General features: G+C 39.8%; 1 protein-coding gene across 5 annotated transcripts in view; it reads left to right on the top strand.

Annotated features, from left to right (window-relative positions):
• FNDC3B (fibronectin type III domain containing 3B) overlaps positions 1-19,373 on the top strand; it is a 330,867-nt gene that overhangs the window by 52,967 nt on the left and 258,527 nt on the right. For all 5 annotated transcript variants that reach the window (XM_014866810.3, XM_014866812.3, XM_070509439.1 and 2 more), the window contains exon 2: positions 14,842-14,980. In XM_014866810.3, coding sequence (XP_014722296.2) covers positions 14,870-14,980 — 111 coding nt within the window. In that variant the 5' untranslated portion in view covers positions 14,842-14,869. The remainder of the gene's footprint in view (positions 1-14,841; positions 14,981-19,373) is intronic.

The raw sequence follows: 19,373 nt of genomic DNA, 5'->3' as shown, positions 1-19,373 counted from the left end.
ATTACTCAGCCAGCGTGGCCAGAGGGCTGGTTTCGTACTTGTTACCAACTCTATTACTTAACCACAGAGGTCCTTCCATTGTTGTGTCCACAGTCAGGGCTGAAGGGTGTAAACTCGTTCTGTGAGGCCTGGATAAAACCATATCCTTTGGGTCTTTATGTTGGGCAGTGGTTTGGAAGTGTTTCATCACAAAAATTTAAACAGTCACGTGGTGCAAAGTAAGTTGAATTTTATGGGTTTTTAAAAGTTTTATCATTCTAAAAATTATGCTCATTGTAGGATACTTTAAAAAATATAATAAGCGCAGATGAAAAAATATAGCTCACTCATTTCTTTATCCATAGGTTAACCATTGTTCACATTTTGGTTCTATTTCATTTCAGTCTTTTAAACAATTATATGTACTGTATACTCTGTGTATAGTTCACTGAACATTGTGAGGTGAGCATTTTCCTGTGAGATTTCTGGTTTGCTTTTTCTGTATTGCAAAAGTGACTTGCTGAAGCTGGTGAGTGGTATTCTTTATGGTTGGCATGGGTGCAGCTCCCTTTATCTTACAGTGGCTGCCTTAAGTATTAGACTTCCAATAAACCTTTGAGACGTGTGTGTTAATTGTGATATTCTTTGTTGCTATTCTCGAATTGATAGATTATTAGAGCTGGCAGGGACCTTGATCACGGAATCCAGTCCTTTAATTAGAGAAATGAGAAAAATAAGCCAGAGAGTTGCCCTTTGCCCATATCATTAACTTATTTAATGGCCTAAAAATATTACTGTAGGAAGCAGCTGTTCCCTCTCTTTTGCAGGTTGAGAAACTGGGGTATTGAGAATTTCAGTGAACACATTTTTGAAAGAACCAGCTTGTATTTTTTTATATGCTCAAGTAGAGAGGGAAAAGTCAAACCAGTTTTAGTATTGAATTGAAAAAAACCTATTTATTAATTGCGTTTTCCAGCCACTACTTGATTGATTTGATGGCGTGTGTGAGTGGTCACCATTATCTTTATTTCCTCACGTATTTGTGCAGGAGTCATTATTGATGTGATGCTGGCAATGCATCTTCTCTTTGAGGAGTTAAAATATTTTTTTGCTTTGCATTTACAGAAAACAGTTAGTATTTAAGGGATCATAATTTGCAGTGGAGGTAATGAAGTGACTTTGAAGTTTTGATTTTTAAAATTGCATATTCAATACTAACACCTTTCCCTTGGCTTTGAAAAGCAATGGCTTCTTTGAAGTATTTTCCAGTCTAAGGAAAAAAAAATCATGGGTTTGCAATGTTTTTTGTTTTTGTTTTTTTTCCAGCAAAGTGATGGTGCTGAGAAATTAGCTAGGAAAATGAAATGGAATTGTCGACACTTTCCCTTTCACCTTGGGAAGAACTCAGGGGAGTGGTTGTGGACAAAATTAGCTTTGTTGACCCTGAAGTGTAGGCAGTTAGGGCCTGTGAACGTGGCATTTGCAGTGGCTCACCGTCCGCTGCCTTGGGAAGTTCTCTCTGGAACAGCCAGAGGTGCTCTTAGCAAGGCCGGCTTCCTGTGTGAGTACCTATTGTGGAGCCCTCGGTTGAATGGGAGGCTGGTAAGAAGTGCTTTCCCACCAGCACACAATGCCGCCTCTCGGCAATGTAAATACACATTCCCGCTCGGGGTCAGGCTGATGGGGACTGGCCAGAACGCCCTTGCAAAGAAGGATATTTTGGAGTTCCATGTACTTATAGTGGCCAGTGGAAAATTAATATGCCTGTTAAACCTATTTTTAAAAATAAAAAGGAAGTCTCTTATCTGACAGTGTTTGCTGAATGCAAATCAATTAGCTGTGGGGTATTTTGATTTTGCTAGTTTGTTGCTGTAGGAAATGAATTTCACCTTCTCACTCCCCTGTTCTGTCCTTATTTGAAACTTGAGCTTCTTGTTTTAAGAGTTCTCCTTATGCCTCGGACAACTCCTTTTGAGTTCTTTGATGAAAGATATAATGGGCTGTGGCAAAAGAAAATAAATTAGTGACCCTAGAAAATACTAGATCAAGTCATCTCCGAATTTAGAGTGGGCCTCATTGAGCAGTAAATGAAGGTCTAGAGAGCAGAGCAGATAAGATTCTTACTTGGGAATGGAACACAAAATTATTTGTCTTTGTTTCCTTGGAGTTGATCATTTGTTTTGAATCCAGGGTATGAGTCTGATTACAAGAGACGTTGAACAGAGTCCCATCTAATGGGCCTGGATTTATCGGAGTCAGGTCCCACGCTGTCCCTGAGCTCTGTTTTGCTGACAGTCCCAGCAGAAGAGTACCTGACCCCCAACATCCATTTTCTTATCCCACCAGCCTGCTGCTCTTACTTCCTTCACGATTTCACCAAATGAATTTGTTTCACCAAAGTGCTTTAAAGAGTATACCATAAAGTCCTGGGGAGAGAGGTGCATGCTAGAATCTGGATGCCTCTTCATTCAGATTCATTTGTTCTTTGTTCAGACCCTGTCGGGTGAATTGTGGATGTACAGAGCACAGAATAGGGACAGCAGTATTTGCCTGCTAGAAAGTAAATGTAAAATTTTCTCATGTTTTTACATCTCTGCTGCTTTCGTGTGGAACAGTGGTTCTCACGGTGTGGTGTGGGGGACTCTTGGGCGTTCCTGAGACCCTTTTGTGGGGCTCATGAGGTCATGACTATTAATAATGCTAAAATGTTATTTGTCTTTTTCAGTGAGGTCGTAACGATTAATAATCTGAAATGTTATTTGTCTTTTTCATTCTCGTACTTCTGAGTTCTTCAGTCACATTAAATGAAAATCTTTTTTGTACCTTTCACACAAGGAGAAATAGGAATGAATTGTAGAACGTGCCTTTCGTATCAGAGTTGAATTTTAAAATTATTTTTCGGAAAGATTTTAAAGCTGTTAATGGACTCCTTAAATTTAGAATTTGTATGATTTCAGCACAAAAGAGTGTCTTATACAGAGCAGAACCTAAGTAAGTATTCATTAAATAAATGAATTCAGCCCCCTTACATTTTCCTAACAAATTATATTAATGTAATTAGTGATGTCATCATTATTCACAGGGAGTGTTTAGAATATAGGCAAGCAGCATGCTTTCAAACATTTTGATTCATGTATCTGCATATCAACCATGTATACACCAATTAGCAGTTTCTTTCATTAAAACATCTCCTTAATGCTCCATGGTATGTGAATTTTTTTTTTCTTGAAAGAGAATGTTTTTTCTAAAGAATTCTATATTTTTGTTTTTTCAAAAATGTGAGTCTGAATTAGTGATTTGATTGCATACATATCTCATATTACAATTTTATCATAATGGGCTCCTCTGAAATAGCGAATAAATGGCCCCATTACATGATGCGTCATTGCACCTGCTATTTGTTTCCGTGTAAGTGTCATTTCATGTGAATTTTCTGTTTCAGTACCTTATAAGTTCTAAGGAACACCTGGTATTTGCTTTGTGTCAGTCACATTAAGTGAAATAACAAAGCTGCTTGTGAGGATGTCATCAATTGTAATGATTCTTCAAGAAATAACTTGTTTTTAAAAAACATGCTTATTATACACTTATTTTCAGTGTATCATATACTATTCTCATTGATTCCCACCTCCCTCCCCTAGTGGGGTGGAGGAAAGAATCAGATAATCTTTTGAAAAAAATGGTTGAACCAACATCTCTAATTAGTAGTGAAATGTCAGAAATCTTTGAAATACATATTTAAGTATAAATCAGATAAAACATCAGTGGTTCATAATAATACAGATTATTTTCCTTATGATGACTGTTTTATAACATCTATCAGTTAAACAAAACTGAGTTTGTAAAATAAACATGATTGAATTCTATATGAGCTAATTAAAGAAATAATTTTAGTATCCTGACTAATCAGAAATGAAGATTGAGGCAGGGGCAGGTTTTGAAGACAGATTCATCTTCTGGAACACTTAAGACTAGAAAAGAGGCCGCAGCTGGGAAACGAAATTTAGACATTGGGGCTTATCTCAGATGAAAGGTTTCATAGAGCGTGGAGGTCTGTTGACTTTGGTTGGTTTCATCAGAAGTGTCCAGTGTGGATTTGGTTTTAGTTATCAAGTATAGCATTCCACTGGAATGCTGTTTAACCTCATGCCTCTATTTCTAGAATCCTAGAATCCTAGTCCAGTGCCTGGCATGTAGTGGGTGCCTGATAAATATTTGGTAAAACAATGGATGATTCTCTTTGTTCATGTCCTCTTGTTTGGTGCTGTTTTAGAAGGTACCTTTCAGCTAAGTTCTTTTGGGATATTGAAAATCATAGACTCTTGAAACCTTTTGTACCAAGACCTTGTTCTAACAGTCACCTTAGTTTACTAAGCTGCCCTCCTTTGTGAAGGAATTTTGCTTTTGTGTTTAATCACATCTCATTAAAAATCACCATGCAGTTCATAACTTTAGTAGTTTATAATTTGGTTTCTGCTGGATTTTTTTTCTCCCTAATTTTTAACCATGTAGACCACATGATGATACAGTGGATTTGCTTAACCTTCCTGAAGCTACTTTGAAAAGTGTTTTAAAAATCCTTACCTCTGTATCTTGGTAAGGATGTACCCAAAACTCACAGCTGCTGCCTTTGTGTAGGGGAACTGGGGATTGGATGCGAGGGAAATGTGCTTTTGTTGGTTGTCTTTGAAAGTTACCTTTTGAATTTTGTGCTATGCGCGTGTTTGATCTAATTTTTGAAACTCACTAACCTATGAATTTTTCATCAGCTCTCCCATTTCTGTTTTGTTGCCAGATTCTTAGACGGTATAATCAGCTCGCTAAGAGAGCATTGTCTTCTTATCATCGCTTTCTATCTGAGTCTTCTTGGGCAGATTACTTAACCTTTCTCAGTCTTAGTTGCTACATCTTTAAAAGGGGAACACCACCTACTTCACATGGATGTTGGAGGCTAGATAAGAATTAATGTGCAAATACTTCAACGTGCCTTTGCCCCACCAGGCTGAAGTAACAGCTTCGGAGTTCTTCCTCCAAACCTTTCTCAGAAAGCAGTCGTTTAGTGCTTGCAACACATTTTTCCCCCTAAATAAAGGGTGTTATGCGTGGCTGTTAGGTACCCAAGTGGTTGCACAAATGTGAGTTTAATTCGTAATAGAGCTCTAAAAACAGAATGATGAAATACATTTTGGATTTTGTTAAAGGGGAATCTCGAAGTCATGTTAAAGCACCAGTATTACATACAAAGAAGCTGAGACGCAGAGAGCCTATGCAGGAACACCTGGGACCACAGCCCTGAGAAGCAGTAGGAGCTGTCAGAGTGCTGGGGGGGTCCTGGGAAGGTGGTAGTGCCGAGGGCTGGGGAAGGAGCGAGCTTCTGGTATTAGGAAGGGAGGCACATCTTCTGACTTCCCATCTCTTCTCCTACCACCTTCCCAGGCAGCTTGAAGCTAGATTGGTGGGGAGGTAGGAGGTCCTAGACCTAGAGGGAGCTTTAGAAGTGACCTTTTCCATTCTTGGATTATAGTTTTCTAGACTTTTCTCTCAACATCCTATAGAAGGATGTAAAGAAACAGCCATGAAAGTCCAAATTTCACGGAAATAGTATTTTCAGTTATTCTCACCCTCAGATAAAGTATGTGGCAAAGTTAGCTTGGATACGTGTGAAAATAAGGGCTCATAGCTTTGGAATGTTTCCTTGTAAACGCTAGACTGTCATCCTTGGGATGTCAGCAAGGGATGAGAGATTTATTGTGCCAAGGGTACTGGAGTCTAGATGTTCTGTTAAAAATATCTAATTATGTCTGCAAACTTAAACACTTTTTTTTTTTTTTTTTTTGGTGAGGAAGATTGTCACTGAGCTAACATCTGTGACAGTCCTCCTCTGTTTTGTATGTGGGATGCTGCCACAGCATGGCTCGATGAGAAATGTGTAGGTCTGCCCTGGGATCTGAACCTGCGAACCCTGGGCTGCCGGAGCAGAGCATGCGACCTTAATCACCATGCCACTGGGCCAGCCCCTAAACACCATTTAAAAACAACAAACAAAGCAAACAAACCCTTGGTTAGTAAACTTTTTTTGTAGATGGACCCATTCTCCCTTTTATTAATATTTGCAGAACTGAGCTGTTATTTGTGTGTGGATGTGGATCTGAGGTCCAGATATTGTGTATATACAGTGATGTAATTTTTTTCCTTTAGTTTTTATGTTTCCTTAAAGATTTGGGGCATATTGGGGGGCTATGGAAGCGACCTCTGTATATTCATGGAGTTATGAAAGCAGCCTCAGATTACATATACTGTTTACATATCAACCTTAGATACGTAGATTTTTTTTCTCTGTCAGCAAATAGTGCCTTCCTGATAGAGTAGTTTTGAGTTCAGACATGACTATGCTTTGCCATTTAAGCAAAGCCAAATTAAAAAGAAAAAAGCATCCATGTATTCTTGAAGGCAGGGCCTGTACATAAGACTGCTTGGCGTCCCTCCTTGCTCTCTGGAGCACAATTCTTTTTCTTTTTTTTTTTTTTTCACAATTCTTTTTTATTTATTGCTTGAACCATTTATCATTATTTATTTTAATCCAGAGTGGTGGTGGTGGTTCTAATCTAAAAAACTCCATTTCAGAGGATTTCTCTGTGGATTCAACATTGCCACCTAAATCTCCTATGTTTATAATTGGATGCAAAAAGCAAGAATGTTTTTAAGGTTAAGAACTTTTTCAGACAACTGTGATTTAACTTCAGTAATGAACCCGTATCAGACAAGAAGACAAATTCCAGACTATTTGTGCCTCAACCAACCAGCTGGCTGCATACCTGCAGGTCCTGCTCATGTCTCGAGAGGTTTTTCTGCGTGAGCAGTTACACCGCTCCTCCTTTCATTCAAGTGGCAAGCCGTGGCAAGAGTCCTCCGTCACAGCTGTGTAGAACTCAGCTGTAAAATTAGATTTCATTGGCATAAAAACGCAGCGATTACCATCACTATTTGTTCAATATATTCTTTTTTCAACGTTTGACTTAGATTCTTGCCCTCTCTTATGCAGAAGGCTCAGGTTTACTCCTACAAGTAAGAGAAATGAACAGGTTTTTAGAGTTTGAGGAAACCTGTTTTTAGCTTTAGTTTAATCTGTACTAGGCAAGCAGGGGAGGCCTTGGTGTTTGAAACAGTCTGTTCAGAGCAGAAAGGAACCTTAAAGGCTAATCTATAACCTTGTCATTTGTTGAAGAAGAAGTTAAGTTCTCAGGTTCAGAGCTAATGATTGGCAAACCCCGGATTAGAACTCCGATTTTCCAATACCAGTCCTGAAGTCTCTACTATAGTGCTTTTTTTTTTTTTTTTAACCCATAACATACTGGTCCTTAGAGCTGTTTTGAGTGCAGGGGCTGTGAAAACTTCTAATAAAAATCCTTACTCCTGCTTAATATCCTTTTTTTGCACAATTTAACTTGATTTTCAGAAAAGCGAAGGAGAGTGTTTGCCTGAACCAAGTACCTTTCCTCGTGGTTTCCCAAAGTGTACTGGAGAGATGAGTGCAAGGAAAAGCACTGAAACCACCCCCAGCTTTTTCACGTCCAATGGCAGTGCCCCACATCAGCTTCATAAATGGCCACGTGCTAATTCCACACGTTGAGAGGCAGGGCCACAGGCACTGGGTTAGTGGTGTTTGCAGGAGGAGGGGAAGCCCTGCTCTTCCAGCTTCGGGGGCGGGGGTGGTGAAGACAGGCAGGTGTGTGTTGATGGATGAGCAGGTTTTTCTCAGTTTCCGAGGTAAAGAAGAGTGCAGTGTTTTTATTTTATTTTAATCCTTTTTTTCTTTCTCTTGATGCTGTTGGTGTTTCCATCGTTATTATCGGAAAGCTGTTTCTAGTTTTGCTCTGAAGGCTGGAACTGTTTTAAGAGTTTCTAGGTCTTGACATAGGGTTTTACCTTTCAAAACTGGCATGGGGCAGGAAGGAGAGAGGTTTTTCTGGTGAGGAAAATAAAATAGTGATGATACTTTGACATTCCACTAACTGTTTTCTTTTTTTCTTCTCTCTCTCCATCTCTTTCCCTCCTTTCCTCTTTGTCTTTCTAAAGCTTGCTAATAGAGCTTAGAAGGGAAGACCACACATTAGGAAGTTGTCAGTCCTTGTGACTGAGGGTATATATACATAAAGGCCACCTGTATGGGGGCTGGGTGCGTGAAAGCAGTTTTTCTTTCTTTTTTCTGTTCTATATGATTCTCTGTCAAATTTTGACTGTTTTAGATTTTTCTTTTTTTGCTACAGCCATGGCACAAACAAGTATAAATCAGCTGCACAAATGTTTGTCATAATAAATTTTTATTAGGCTTAGGTTTTATATTGGAACCCCTTTAGAAACTTACCACTCACAAAACATTAACTGTTTGATAGTTATATTGTTTGAAAAGAGAATACCGTAATTTCTTAGTAACCTCTCAAATCTCGCTGCCTCAGACACGGCACTGCAAAACAACTCCTGTTTCCTGTGATTCGGTTAAAGTCTATCAAATTGTCATTTTGACTACTGATGTTGTTTTTCTCACCTTATTGAATGGGGTGGGGGGTGGAGTTTGTTTATTGCCATTATACAAATGGCCAGAACATTTTTCCAATATGTTGGTGACGATTTTCTGAAACCTGGCCCACAATACATTCTCACTATTAGAAGTCAATTGGTATCTTTTAGTCGAAACGGACACTTTTTTGAAATCTGAATCAAGCTATGATTTTACTAATGTGCTCACGACAATATTTTTCTCAGACTGAAGGAAGAGCAGGTAGTAAGCAAAATGTTTACATGCTCTTTAGATTATGTGAAAGTGATTGGTTAATATACATTTTATTGGAAAAGATACAGCTTTATGGAATTGCAGTTCATTTGAGTGGTATGAATTCTGAAGATTATTTATTAGATTTTTTACTTCATTGCTATATACGTCTCTGTAGTTGGTGGATTTCCATCCATTTCCTGTTCATCAAACCCATTTGGTTTCTGAAAGGGCATTTTGAATTGCAGAATGAAAGCAAAAAGTAAAAACTGATCATGTTCATTTTTTTTATATTGAGGTATAATTGACATACAAGTGCTTTCTTAGTATTACTTAATATTGCATTACTTAATGTTGGCATTTACTTTTTAAACACTTCCCTGGGATAGTTTAGAAGGCAATCAAAAGCCCCATCAGGGTGTAGGGAAGTGAGCCTGGGAGCCTGAGCCTCAGCACTGCTCCAGAGCTCTGCGTCCAGCCGGGCCGGCTCATTTGGCTCTGATGGTTAGACTTTGTTCCTTCTGCTGTTACGTTTCTTTTTCTCTTGTCATCTGAAACTAATTTGCGTACTGTACTGTTAACTCACATCTTGAATTAATGTAAGGAAGTTTGGGTCATCGGCCCACGGAGTGAGGACCAGGACATTTTGTTACTAATTTGAAGGCCAGGTTCACAGACTTAAAACTCTCCCACCAGTGATTAGGGCTTTGGTTTCTTCGAGTTAGAAACTCTTCCTAATATATAATTGCTTTCTCTGGCCTTTGGAAATGGATCTGCGGTTCTCTCCTGAGAATCAGGTTTTTCACAAAATTGGCCAGTATGTTTCTTAGTATAGGCTGGGGCCAAAATACCATGGCAAACCTTTTTAGACTTGGAGTGGGGGAAGCAAAATAAGAGGAAAAATTAATGAGCCAGTAGCCTAGAGTAATGTAAAAACTGAAGACCCTTTGTAATAGTCTTTTAGAATGAGGTGTTCTGTAGAGGCTTTGGGGGTTTATTTGGACAGAGTTAAATGTCTTACTAACAGTGAGGATCTGTCCGTTCGGTTTTTCAGAGTGCCCAGCCCCCACTGCATTAGCGCAGGAGTTCTTGGTAATGTTGGGCCTTCCTAGCAGGTAACAGACATAATAAACGGCTTGCCCTCTTAGGGGAGAGGGAAGTTAACCACAGTGCTCACGTGGCATCCTCTCCATGTCAACCAAAAGAATGGAACTGACTGTGCATGAAGCACTTGTGGTTTCAGTGTTAGGATGTGTGGTTAGGGGGAGAGGTTGTGACGGCCTGTGGTTGTTACCAAATTCTTTGAAATGGAGGTATGGGTAAGAACAAAATGAGGAATAGGAGTGAAATCTTGGAGCTCTGTGTGGGGAAAAAAAAGTTCAGAGGGTTAGAAAAAAGCATTGTAGTAGAGATCATCTATTGTCTATTTGTTTATTCTGATTAGTTTTGCAACACAGTTGTTCTTCATTTGTAAAGAGGAGTGGTCTAAAGAATGCATTCATTGCAAGAACTCTGTTGTGTGTGAGGGGGACAGTGTGGATGTGGTACAGCCTTGAGTGAAACGCGGGAGTTCTGTGATAGATTTGGCCGGCTCAGAGACACATCTGTCTAGGGGTGAAGGAACCAAGACCTGGAAAATGAGTGTTTTGTCAGGGTGATTTCTCATGAGGCTTTCTGACGGAATGAAAAACAGTTACAGCTCAGTTATCCAGAGATTCCACATCGGGCCCACTCGGCTTCCCTCAGAACTGACAGTCAACAAGTGGTCAATGAAGATGGTGCAAGGGACAGGCGGGAGCTTCTGAGACCCCACAGAGACTGTCCCTCTCTCTCTCTGTGTGTATCACTAACAATCTGGCTTCCCAGCCCCAGGGAGACGTAAGACAGCAAATTTAGGATATAGCCCTTAGATTTGTGGGAGTGTGTTTGGTTTGTGGTACTGTTGAATGAGGAACAGAGAAAAAAACCCCACAAATTGAACCTAAAAACTCGAAGTTGCGGTGAATTTCTCTGGATATGTAAGGTCAAAATGCTTCAATAACTCTCTAGTACATTACCTCGTGACTGAACATGGCATTGTTGTAAACAGTGACCCTACATCCCTAAGACAAAATAAAGTTGTGGCCAGCCTTCTCTATAAGGAAGTAAGAAAATGGGTAATTTCCATCCACAATCACTACAAATAAAGTAAGTTTTTGATCCTTAAAGTTAACTGGATAGTAAGCCTTCCACATTCATTGCTCCATCTTTTAATTCCATTTAAAAAGTTTTGTCGGCTTTCTTAGGTATGTCACGTGCTCTGGGTCTCTTCAAAGCGGTGGGGTTGAGGCACACCTGTTGACATTGAGTGCCTGTGTAGTTTTGTCTGGGTTACCAGTCAAAACAGAGGAGCCTCACTTTTTGGAGAGCTGTCACCATTAAATGGTTGATGCATGGCAAACCTTCCCAAGGCTCCTGGCCCCGCTTAACCTTATTTCACTGTCAGTGGTTAGGGCGGAGTGGTTTTCCCTGTCTGTAAACTGAATATTTGACTTTCCATTGGTATTTGGAAAACTTGTTACTTTTTCCCTCCTCTTCACTAGGAATAACCAAAAAGATACAAGTATGTATCCTAAGTCTTATGTCTTGCGTCTGTGGTTTTCTTTTGTAATTCTCCTTCTTGCCTTTTCTCTTGTCCTTTTTACAGTCCGTGGCACTAAATTGTTCTTTTTCCGTGATAATTTAAGGACAGGTTGGCAAGCAGTGGCCGTGTTGAATAGCTGGCCATTATCTTGCCTAGAGATAAACTACTGCTTTTTCTATATGTCACTGGCATTCCAGGCAGCTAGGAGTATCCTCTGTATGTGCGTGCAGCACAGAAATGGGCATTTAAGCCCTGTTGGCTGCGTGTACCACCCCATCCAGGTGAATCTCTTCCCCTGTATTCCAGTCAGAATACAGTCTAGTTTCCCTTTGGTGAAGCACTGAGGGATTAGAAAACAGGCTTTGGATTTTAGCAGGCTGGTGGCCTAGGAAACAGAGGAGCAACAACTTTGGTTATGAGAAGTGAGACTCTGGCAAGGTTCACAGTGGCTTTTATTCACTTTATTCATTCTTCCCTTTTTCTCCATGGTTAAAGGTGTGGTCGTTGGCATTAGGAGTGTGTGATGTTTATCAGGTCCCACTGTGTGCCTGCGGTCTACGTATAGCTGACTTTTTCGTACGTACTGTTTCCCCGTGTCCTCCTCCCTTGCTCCCCTCCAAGTAATCTGCAGTAACCACTGCATATCTGTGAGGTGGATAATCCATCATCTAGTAGGAAAAAAAGAATAGGATTCAAGCACTTTTTTCTTTATGGAATAGCTGCATTACCCAAAGTTTCCTTATAGTTTTCAAAAGCGAATACAGATATCTCTTTGTGCCAGTGGACTTGGTTTCTTTGGGGGTTTTTGGAACCCTGTTTGGGTCCCTGTACTCTCCCGTCCAACATCTATAAGACCTTTGTGGGTCTGGGAGCCTGTCCTCTTATCCCACTCTCGCATAACCTGGAGTTTAACTCTCTAATTTGGACTTGACGCCTGTGCTGAAAGGTGCTCCCAGCAGGGCTGGATTGCTGTGTCTGGTTGGTAGCAGGTCTTATTGTCGAATACGACGCCAACCAGAAGGTCTCTTAAATTGGAATTGTCAGTATTAGACCTAATGTGGGTGTTGAGACATTCTGTGGTTTTAGGGACAGGGGACCAGAAATGCTCGGATTCTACCCAAGATCACAATGATCTTCTCCAGCAGTGCTTGCCCTCCCTTCCCCCAACACACACAAGAAACAATGACACATAGGAACAAAATAGTACTGATAATTGGATTTAGTTTCAAACCCCAATGTTGAAAACTTAACGTAGCTCTGAGGGTTGGACCATGTGGAACATGAAAAGCTTCAGCCCAAAGCAGGTCCTGACTAAGGGCCTCCGTCTCGCCCCCTGCCCACCTCCCAAACCTGTATCATTATTTACTGTACTCTGGCCTCGTAGAAGGACCTAGAGGCGGAAAGGACCTAGGGGCAGGCCCTGAAGTCAGTTTACTCCTGCTGCCTTATTGGGTGAAAAAAGAGAGAGCGGGTTCTATCCTTAGGCTTGTCTGTGGGACGACCAGGACTGTCCCCTGCGGGAGAGGCGCCCACTGTCTCAGGAGAGAAGAGAAGACAGAGCCACAAGTGGCACCATCACCTCACCAGCAAGTGCCTTGGAACTCTTCTTTGGGGAGGAGTGAGGAAAAGGTGGAAGTGAGCATGGGGTGCTTTGTCACCCCTAGATGTTTTATCTTTAGACCCCTAATGTAAATTACTGCCCTGTTTATTCAACCTGCCATTTTGAAGAAACATTAAATAAAACATTGTGCTTTTAAGAAATAAGCTTGTGTAATATCATCAATCTGAGGAAAGCCAGCTATTCTTTCCTGATGCACTATAGTAGGATTATGTGTATTAGAAATAAAATTGAAATGGACATCAGTACTTCCTTGTTTAACCTCCTCTAAACAGCGATGTTATGATAGTGTCAATGGAATCATCTTAGTTAATTTTATCGTGGGAGAATCTGTTTCCTACTTCAGAATAAACTATTGGGCTTTGGGTTTTGTACTTTATTTGCTTAGGAACAGAGTAATTGCCTCATAAAACAGCATGATGGTACTATTAACACTGAATTATAAGACCTGTTATTATGGAAAGTGCTTCCCTAGTTGGGACAAGACTTCGTTGTTTGGTGCTTAAAATAATTAGTTTCTCCAAATGGGGTTATAATGAATAGTGTAAAATTTTACTTATTTAAAATAAAAAAGTTTACAATCTCTTGGGTGGCTTTTATGCATCATTTAATACTTCCAGGGAAGGAGTTTCTTTTGGGTGAGATCTGTGGGGAGGGAGGTTTATTTAATGTTCAGAACGGAGGTGTTTAAGAATGAGAAGAAATGTTTTATTTCTGCCACACTTTTGTGAGATAAATTTGAGACAAAGGGTTGAGACGTTAAAGGGTTTGCCTCCGTGTTTTGCCTGATTTGGATATGGCGTATTAAAGGATTCATTGACCGATTACCCTTGAATTGGAAATTTTGGGGGATTTTACTATGAATGATAAATTTAACTGACCCATACAGTGATTTGTTTCTGAACTGACCTAAAGTAGTGTGCATGTGTGTATTTGCTTATTCTTTGTGCTGTTAAACTTTTTGTGGCATAAATTTTAGGCATAAGTGAAGGATATGTAAATATTTCTTAAAGAACAAGTTATAATTCTGAATAGGAATTTATTATTTTCCTGCTGTGAATACTGAAAATTAAGATATTGGTGGCAAGTACCGTTATGGAACGAAAGTGAGCTTTGTGTTGTTTTGAACGTGCATGAAAGTCATGTATTCTGTGAAAACAGTGGAATCTGCCTTTCATCCCGATTCTGCACAAGGTGCCGTTGGTACTCTCTCAAGATGTGCACAAGTGATAAAGATATAAATATGCAGCAGGTTAAATTCAATTCAAGGAAATGATGAGAGAGAGATAATTAGAACATGGTTAATTACCAAATTAATGGCAAGGTCAGAAATTGCAGCAATTGCACTATAGGTAGTTAACCTTTGTTTACTTGTTTGGATCAACTGCCTCTGAACAGTGTTTTGATCCTAATGAGGGGGAAGACTGTTTGTATAGATCATTCTCTTTTTCCTTGTTTTCTGTAGTTACCTTAGAATGATACCACCAGTTTTTCTTTGACACTTTACCTTCTCAAAATATTGTCTCATTTTATCCTCAGAAAGATCCCTGGAGTAGGGTAGTTACTATTATTCATACATTTTTTAAATTTTCAACTAAGCAACAGCATCAAGGCATGGGAGGTCGTGTTCACATGGCTGCCTGGAGACCCCAGGTCTGTGGTCTCCCATCTGGGCTGCTTCCTTCCTTTTGCTCTCCCTGCCTCAGGGCCTAACACAATCGTACCACACTCTCTGCTTGGAATAATTTGAGTTTCAGATGACCTCATGACAGTGCACTTAAATTGCTGACTTGTCACAGGTGACTTTTTGTGGTCCTGAGTCCTTTGTAAAAAGTGGTGATTCTTTTGCAGGAAGCCAGTTGAGGGAGATTCTCCATGAATGTACGTCACCATGATGATGACCGACCAGATCCCTCTGGAACTGCCACCACTGCTGAACGGAGAGGTAGCCATGATGCCCCACTTGGTGAATGGAGATGCCGCTCAGCAGGTTGGTGTGGTCAGAGGGAAATCTAAGTCAGGGTGTCTCAGTGGAAAACGTTAGCCCAGTAATGGTTTTATTTTGAGATGGAAAGATCTGTCATTTTGAACATTAGTAGTTATAGAGGTGAGTGTTTTTGTTGTAGGATTACTATGATTTTTAAAAATATCGGAAATTGTGGTTTTTGAGAACAGCAAATCTTACCTCATCCAGTTAGTATTCTTGAAACATCAAAAAAAAAAATCTGACTTTTGAAATGAATCATTTTGAAAATATATACAAGTCTTTGGAATAAAATGACTGTTTACTCGTGTCATATGTTGTGCTCGACCGATTTGCCTGGTTGGCCGGAGCAGGGCACACAGAGGTGGGTCAGGTTTTGATCTCACACAGGGGGTGACTGACATTGATGAGACCCACAGCTCCACGTGAACCCACCCTGGCTCCTGGGCAGTCCTTCCAAATGTGGAGCCTGCTGCTCAGAAAACGATGCTGCTTTATTTTCTATAAAACTTCATTGTCACTAGTTACTTAACATGACAGAAAAGAGAAGTCATTTCTGAACTCATTCATGTAGCACTTGGGGAAAAAATTTAAATGGTAAGTAAAACTTTGAAAAATTATTAGCAACTGAACTGTTCTCTCTGACGTATTTTTTTATTGACTTCAAAAACTAGGTTTGCTTAGTGTTGTACTAAAGTGTAATTTTGTCTTTGTGCATTTCTTTAGAAGCATAAAAGTAGAAGTTTTTGTCTTATGAAAAGTAGAATTGGGGACAATTTCTTGAAAAATATTTATCCCCAATAGATTAATAATTCAGATAAGTTAATGAGCCATTTATTTGACATCAGTATGTGCCCCCCATCTATCATAGTATGTTGATACTCTTTATCCATCATAGTACTTTAGTTTGTATATACCTTTATTGGATCTTACTTTGCTGCTTAATTATTTATATTACTTTCTCCTGTGTTAGACTGTAAACCTCTTAAGAACAGAGGACATCTAATAGATGCTCAATAAATGTTTGTCCGTTTAATAAACTTCATCTCTTTTTGCCAGCAATGCGGTTCCTCCCTTCCTGTCTCCTTAGTCTCTCTCTACTGGATCATTTCCACCAACATACTGTAGTATCTTTTATCTTAAACACACAAACAGCTACACCTCTCCCCGACCCAACAAAACAAAACCCCCTCCCTTGACTCGACACCCCTTAAGCTGCCATCTCCTGTCTCTGCTCCCCTTCACAGCAAGCAGTATTCTATAAATTGAGCCTCAGCTTCCTTACCTCCGTTGCTGTTCAACTCGAGTCTCCATTTGTATCATCTTACTTTCTGCCAGTTTGTCACCCAGTCCTGTTGGCTTTATCTCAGGAACATTTGCTGAAACCATACTTTGCCATAGTCAACTTCCTTTCCACCACCACTACTGGATTCCAAGCCAGCATGTCTGCGGCTCCAGCCACTCATGGAGGGTCTCAAAGTGCCATGAATGGCTTTAAGATGCAGTGTTTGGTCTCCCTTCCTTTCACTAAGTAGAAGGATAAAAAAGGACAAGGCATTCAAATGTGACTGAACTTGGAAAGCAACTTGGGTCTCCCAACTGTAGTTCCCTAACTGCAGTTTGCCTGTGTCCCGAGGACACCTGAGGCCAGCAGTCCATGTTGTTGTGGACCCTTTTTGTGTTTGATGATTCCTCCCTCATTTCTATAATTCATTTTGCAAAGAATGGCCTTTTGTAGTTTATAAATCAGCATTCAGAGCCCTGAGTTGCAGAATTTTCCAGTTTTCTCTTAAGAAGTAAACTCCTTTGCATCTAGAAATGACCAAAGACTGAAAAGAATGGACTTTCTCAGAAAACCATGTGGTATTGCCTACTCTGTGTATCTGTCTCAGCTCAAAGTCGAAGCTGCTTAATCATATTAGTTAATAAAAATCATATTTTTATTTCATCTGGAAAGCTTTCTGTAAAGCTAAGGTGGGGGGAAATCTGTCAATCTATTTTATAATTTATCTATTTTATAATAACCAAATATCAAGATTTCTCAGATTGGGGGTATGCTTACTCTAAGAATCTCACTGGAAGGAAAGGTTTCAATCTTCCTAATTAGTAAATATGTTTGTGCTAGAAGCATTAATGTTTATAGGTTATGTAAGCCAAGCTATTGGTTGGCGTTAACCCTAAATTTCCCTTTTTGGGGGACAGTTGTTAAATGGTCAGACTGTGTTTGAAATATCCCTCTCAGTAGGAACAACCCAAGATTTATCATGCCTTGATGTAGACTCTGGTTCAGCCTAGGCAGTGGCCTATGTGCCCGATGTTTTTCTACCTCTTTCTGCCCTCAGAATCCCCATCCTGTGTGTCTCTCGTTCTCTGAAGCCTCTGCTCTTTCCTTTGGGTCCTAACGGTTAACTTTGGCCCAGTTAATTGGGTTGAATCCTCAGGGTCTTTGTGTGGAACCTGGGCTAAGGCACAGGGGGAAGGCAGACCGAAGGAGCAAGCACAACCAAAAACAATGGAGAAATACCAGAGAGGTGGTAGGGAAAGAGGAGCGATAGGGGGTCACTAAAAGAACAAGGACCAAAGGTGACAATTCAAGACAGGATCCACGGGTCTGGCACTGCACGAGTTTTGAGTGCTGGTATTTGCTGCTTGCGCTTGAAGAGCCTGTGTGGGGTGATGCTCAGGGGGCCTATGTTAAAGGATCAGGACACAGAGGACACACAAGAGAAAATTATTTATACCAATGTTTTCTGAGACAGCACCTTTTTGTCTTGACAAGGATCTTTTGGAGGCACAGGGCTGACTTCAGTGATGGACGTTGTAGGCACTGTCCACAGACCCTTGGGGGTGACATCTTAAGGGAGGCAGCTCTTGAACCACCTTTCAAATTCTCTTGTGAAGAGCCGCTGGCTGGCCAAGGGGCTCTGCCTCTGCATTTCTGTTAGGAGTGTGTATGGTGAAGCTTACCTTGCTGTATATTTACAGCATTCTTAATACTTGGCAGCTGTGCAGAGGACATTCTAAACATTTCTATATATGCAAAAGAACCACCACAGTTAGGAGAAAGCTCTTCAGTCCCCACGGCCCTCTGCCTCCTGATTTCTGTCCTGATGGTTTCTGGATTTAATTAGAATGAGTTCTTGGCAAGACTCTGCTCTGTTCTGGCTCTCTAAATAAGAGACACTGTTAATTTTCATTATCTGAAGTCATGTTAAGTTTGAAACCTTGGTTTGTCATTTTATATAGGTAGCAGGAAAAGGATGATTCTTTTTCTTAAAATGAAAAGCCATCTTCACCATGAAAGAAGATTAAAAAAATATATTATCAACCGAAAAATGAGCAAGAACAACAATAACACAATGTAGACAGAAGCAACTTAACAGCTTTACTTATTTAGCAGCTTTATTGAGATATAGCCCATGGCATGTAATTCACTTGAAGTATATAATTCAGTGGAATTTACTATATTCACAGAATTATGCAACCGTGACTACATTTAGTCTTAGAACATTTTAATCACCCTAAAGAGAAGCCTTGTTGCAGTCACTCCCCATTCCCTTCGCCCCCCTGTTGCTAGGCAACCGCTAATCTACTTCCTGTGTCTGTAGTAATTTGCCCATTCTGGGCATTTTGTATAAATGAAATCATGTAACATGTGATCTTTTGTATCCGGCTTCTTTCACTTAGCATAACGTTTTTAAGGTTCATCCATGTTGTAGCTTGCATCATTACTTCAAACCTTTTTTTATTGCCAAATAATATTCCATTGTATGGATATACCACATTTTATTTATCCATTCATCAGTTGATGGATAAATGGGTTATTTCTGCTCTGGCTAATATGAATAATACTGCTATGAACATTTTTGTTCAAAATTTTGTGAAGATGTATGTTTTCATTTCTCTTGGGTATATACCTAGGAGTGAAATTGGACAGCTTTATTTTGAACTCTGTTTCTAAATAAAGTACCTCTGCTACTCCCACTATAATTTCTTCTACCTCAGAATAGATCAACATAGCTAAAGTTTGCTTCCCTTAATATGCCTAACTGCATACTGTTCTTGAGTTATGAAAATCAAATTTTGACCTGAGTGTTGTATGTGGCTGTATACATTACAGTGAATACCCTTCAGTAATCAGAATATTGATGCCTATATTGACATTTTCAGAACTTAATGGTATATTAATTTAACTGTTTTTATTATGGACTTTTGGCACATCTTAGAGATTTAAAAACGTAGCGGCTAGTTTTGAGCATGAAAGAGTAAACATCAGCCCAATTTCCAGCTTTTTCTGTTGGTTTAATATTTTAATAATCTCTGAAGAAGAATTTCAGCAGTCACTAGTTAAATAAGGAAACCATTAGGTTAAGAACAGAAGTGTTAACATAGAGTTTAC

Source organism: Equus asinus, chromosome 5 (genome assembly GCF_041296235.1).
Source record: "Equus asinus isolate D_3611 breed Donkey chromosome 5, EquAss-T2T_v2, whole genome shotgun sequence".
Classification (NCBI taxonomy): Eukaryota; Metazoa; Chordata; class Mammalia; order Perissodactyla; family Equidae; genus Equus; species Equus asinus.
Note: the sequence above shows the minus strand (reverse complement) of the source record. Positions and strands in the feature narration are given on the sequence as shown.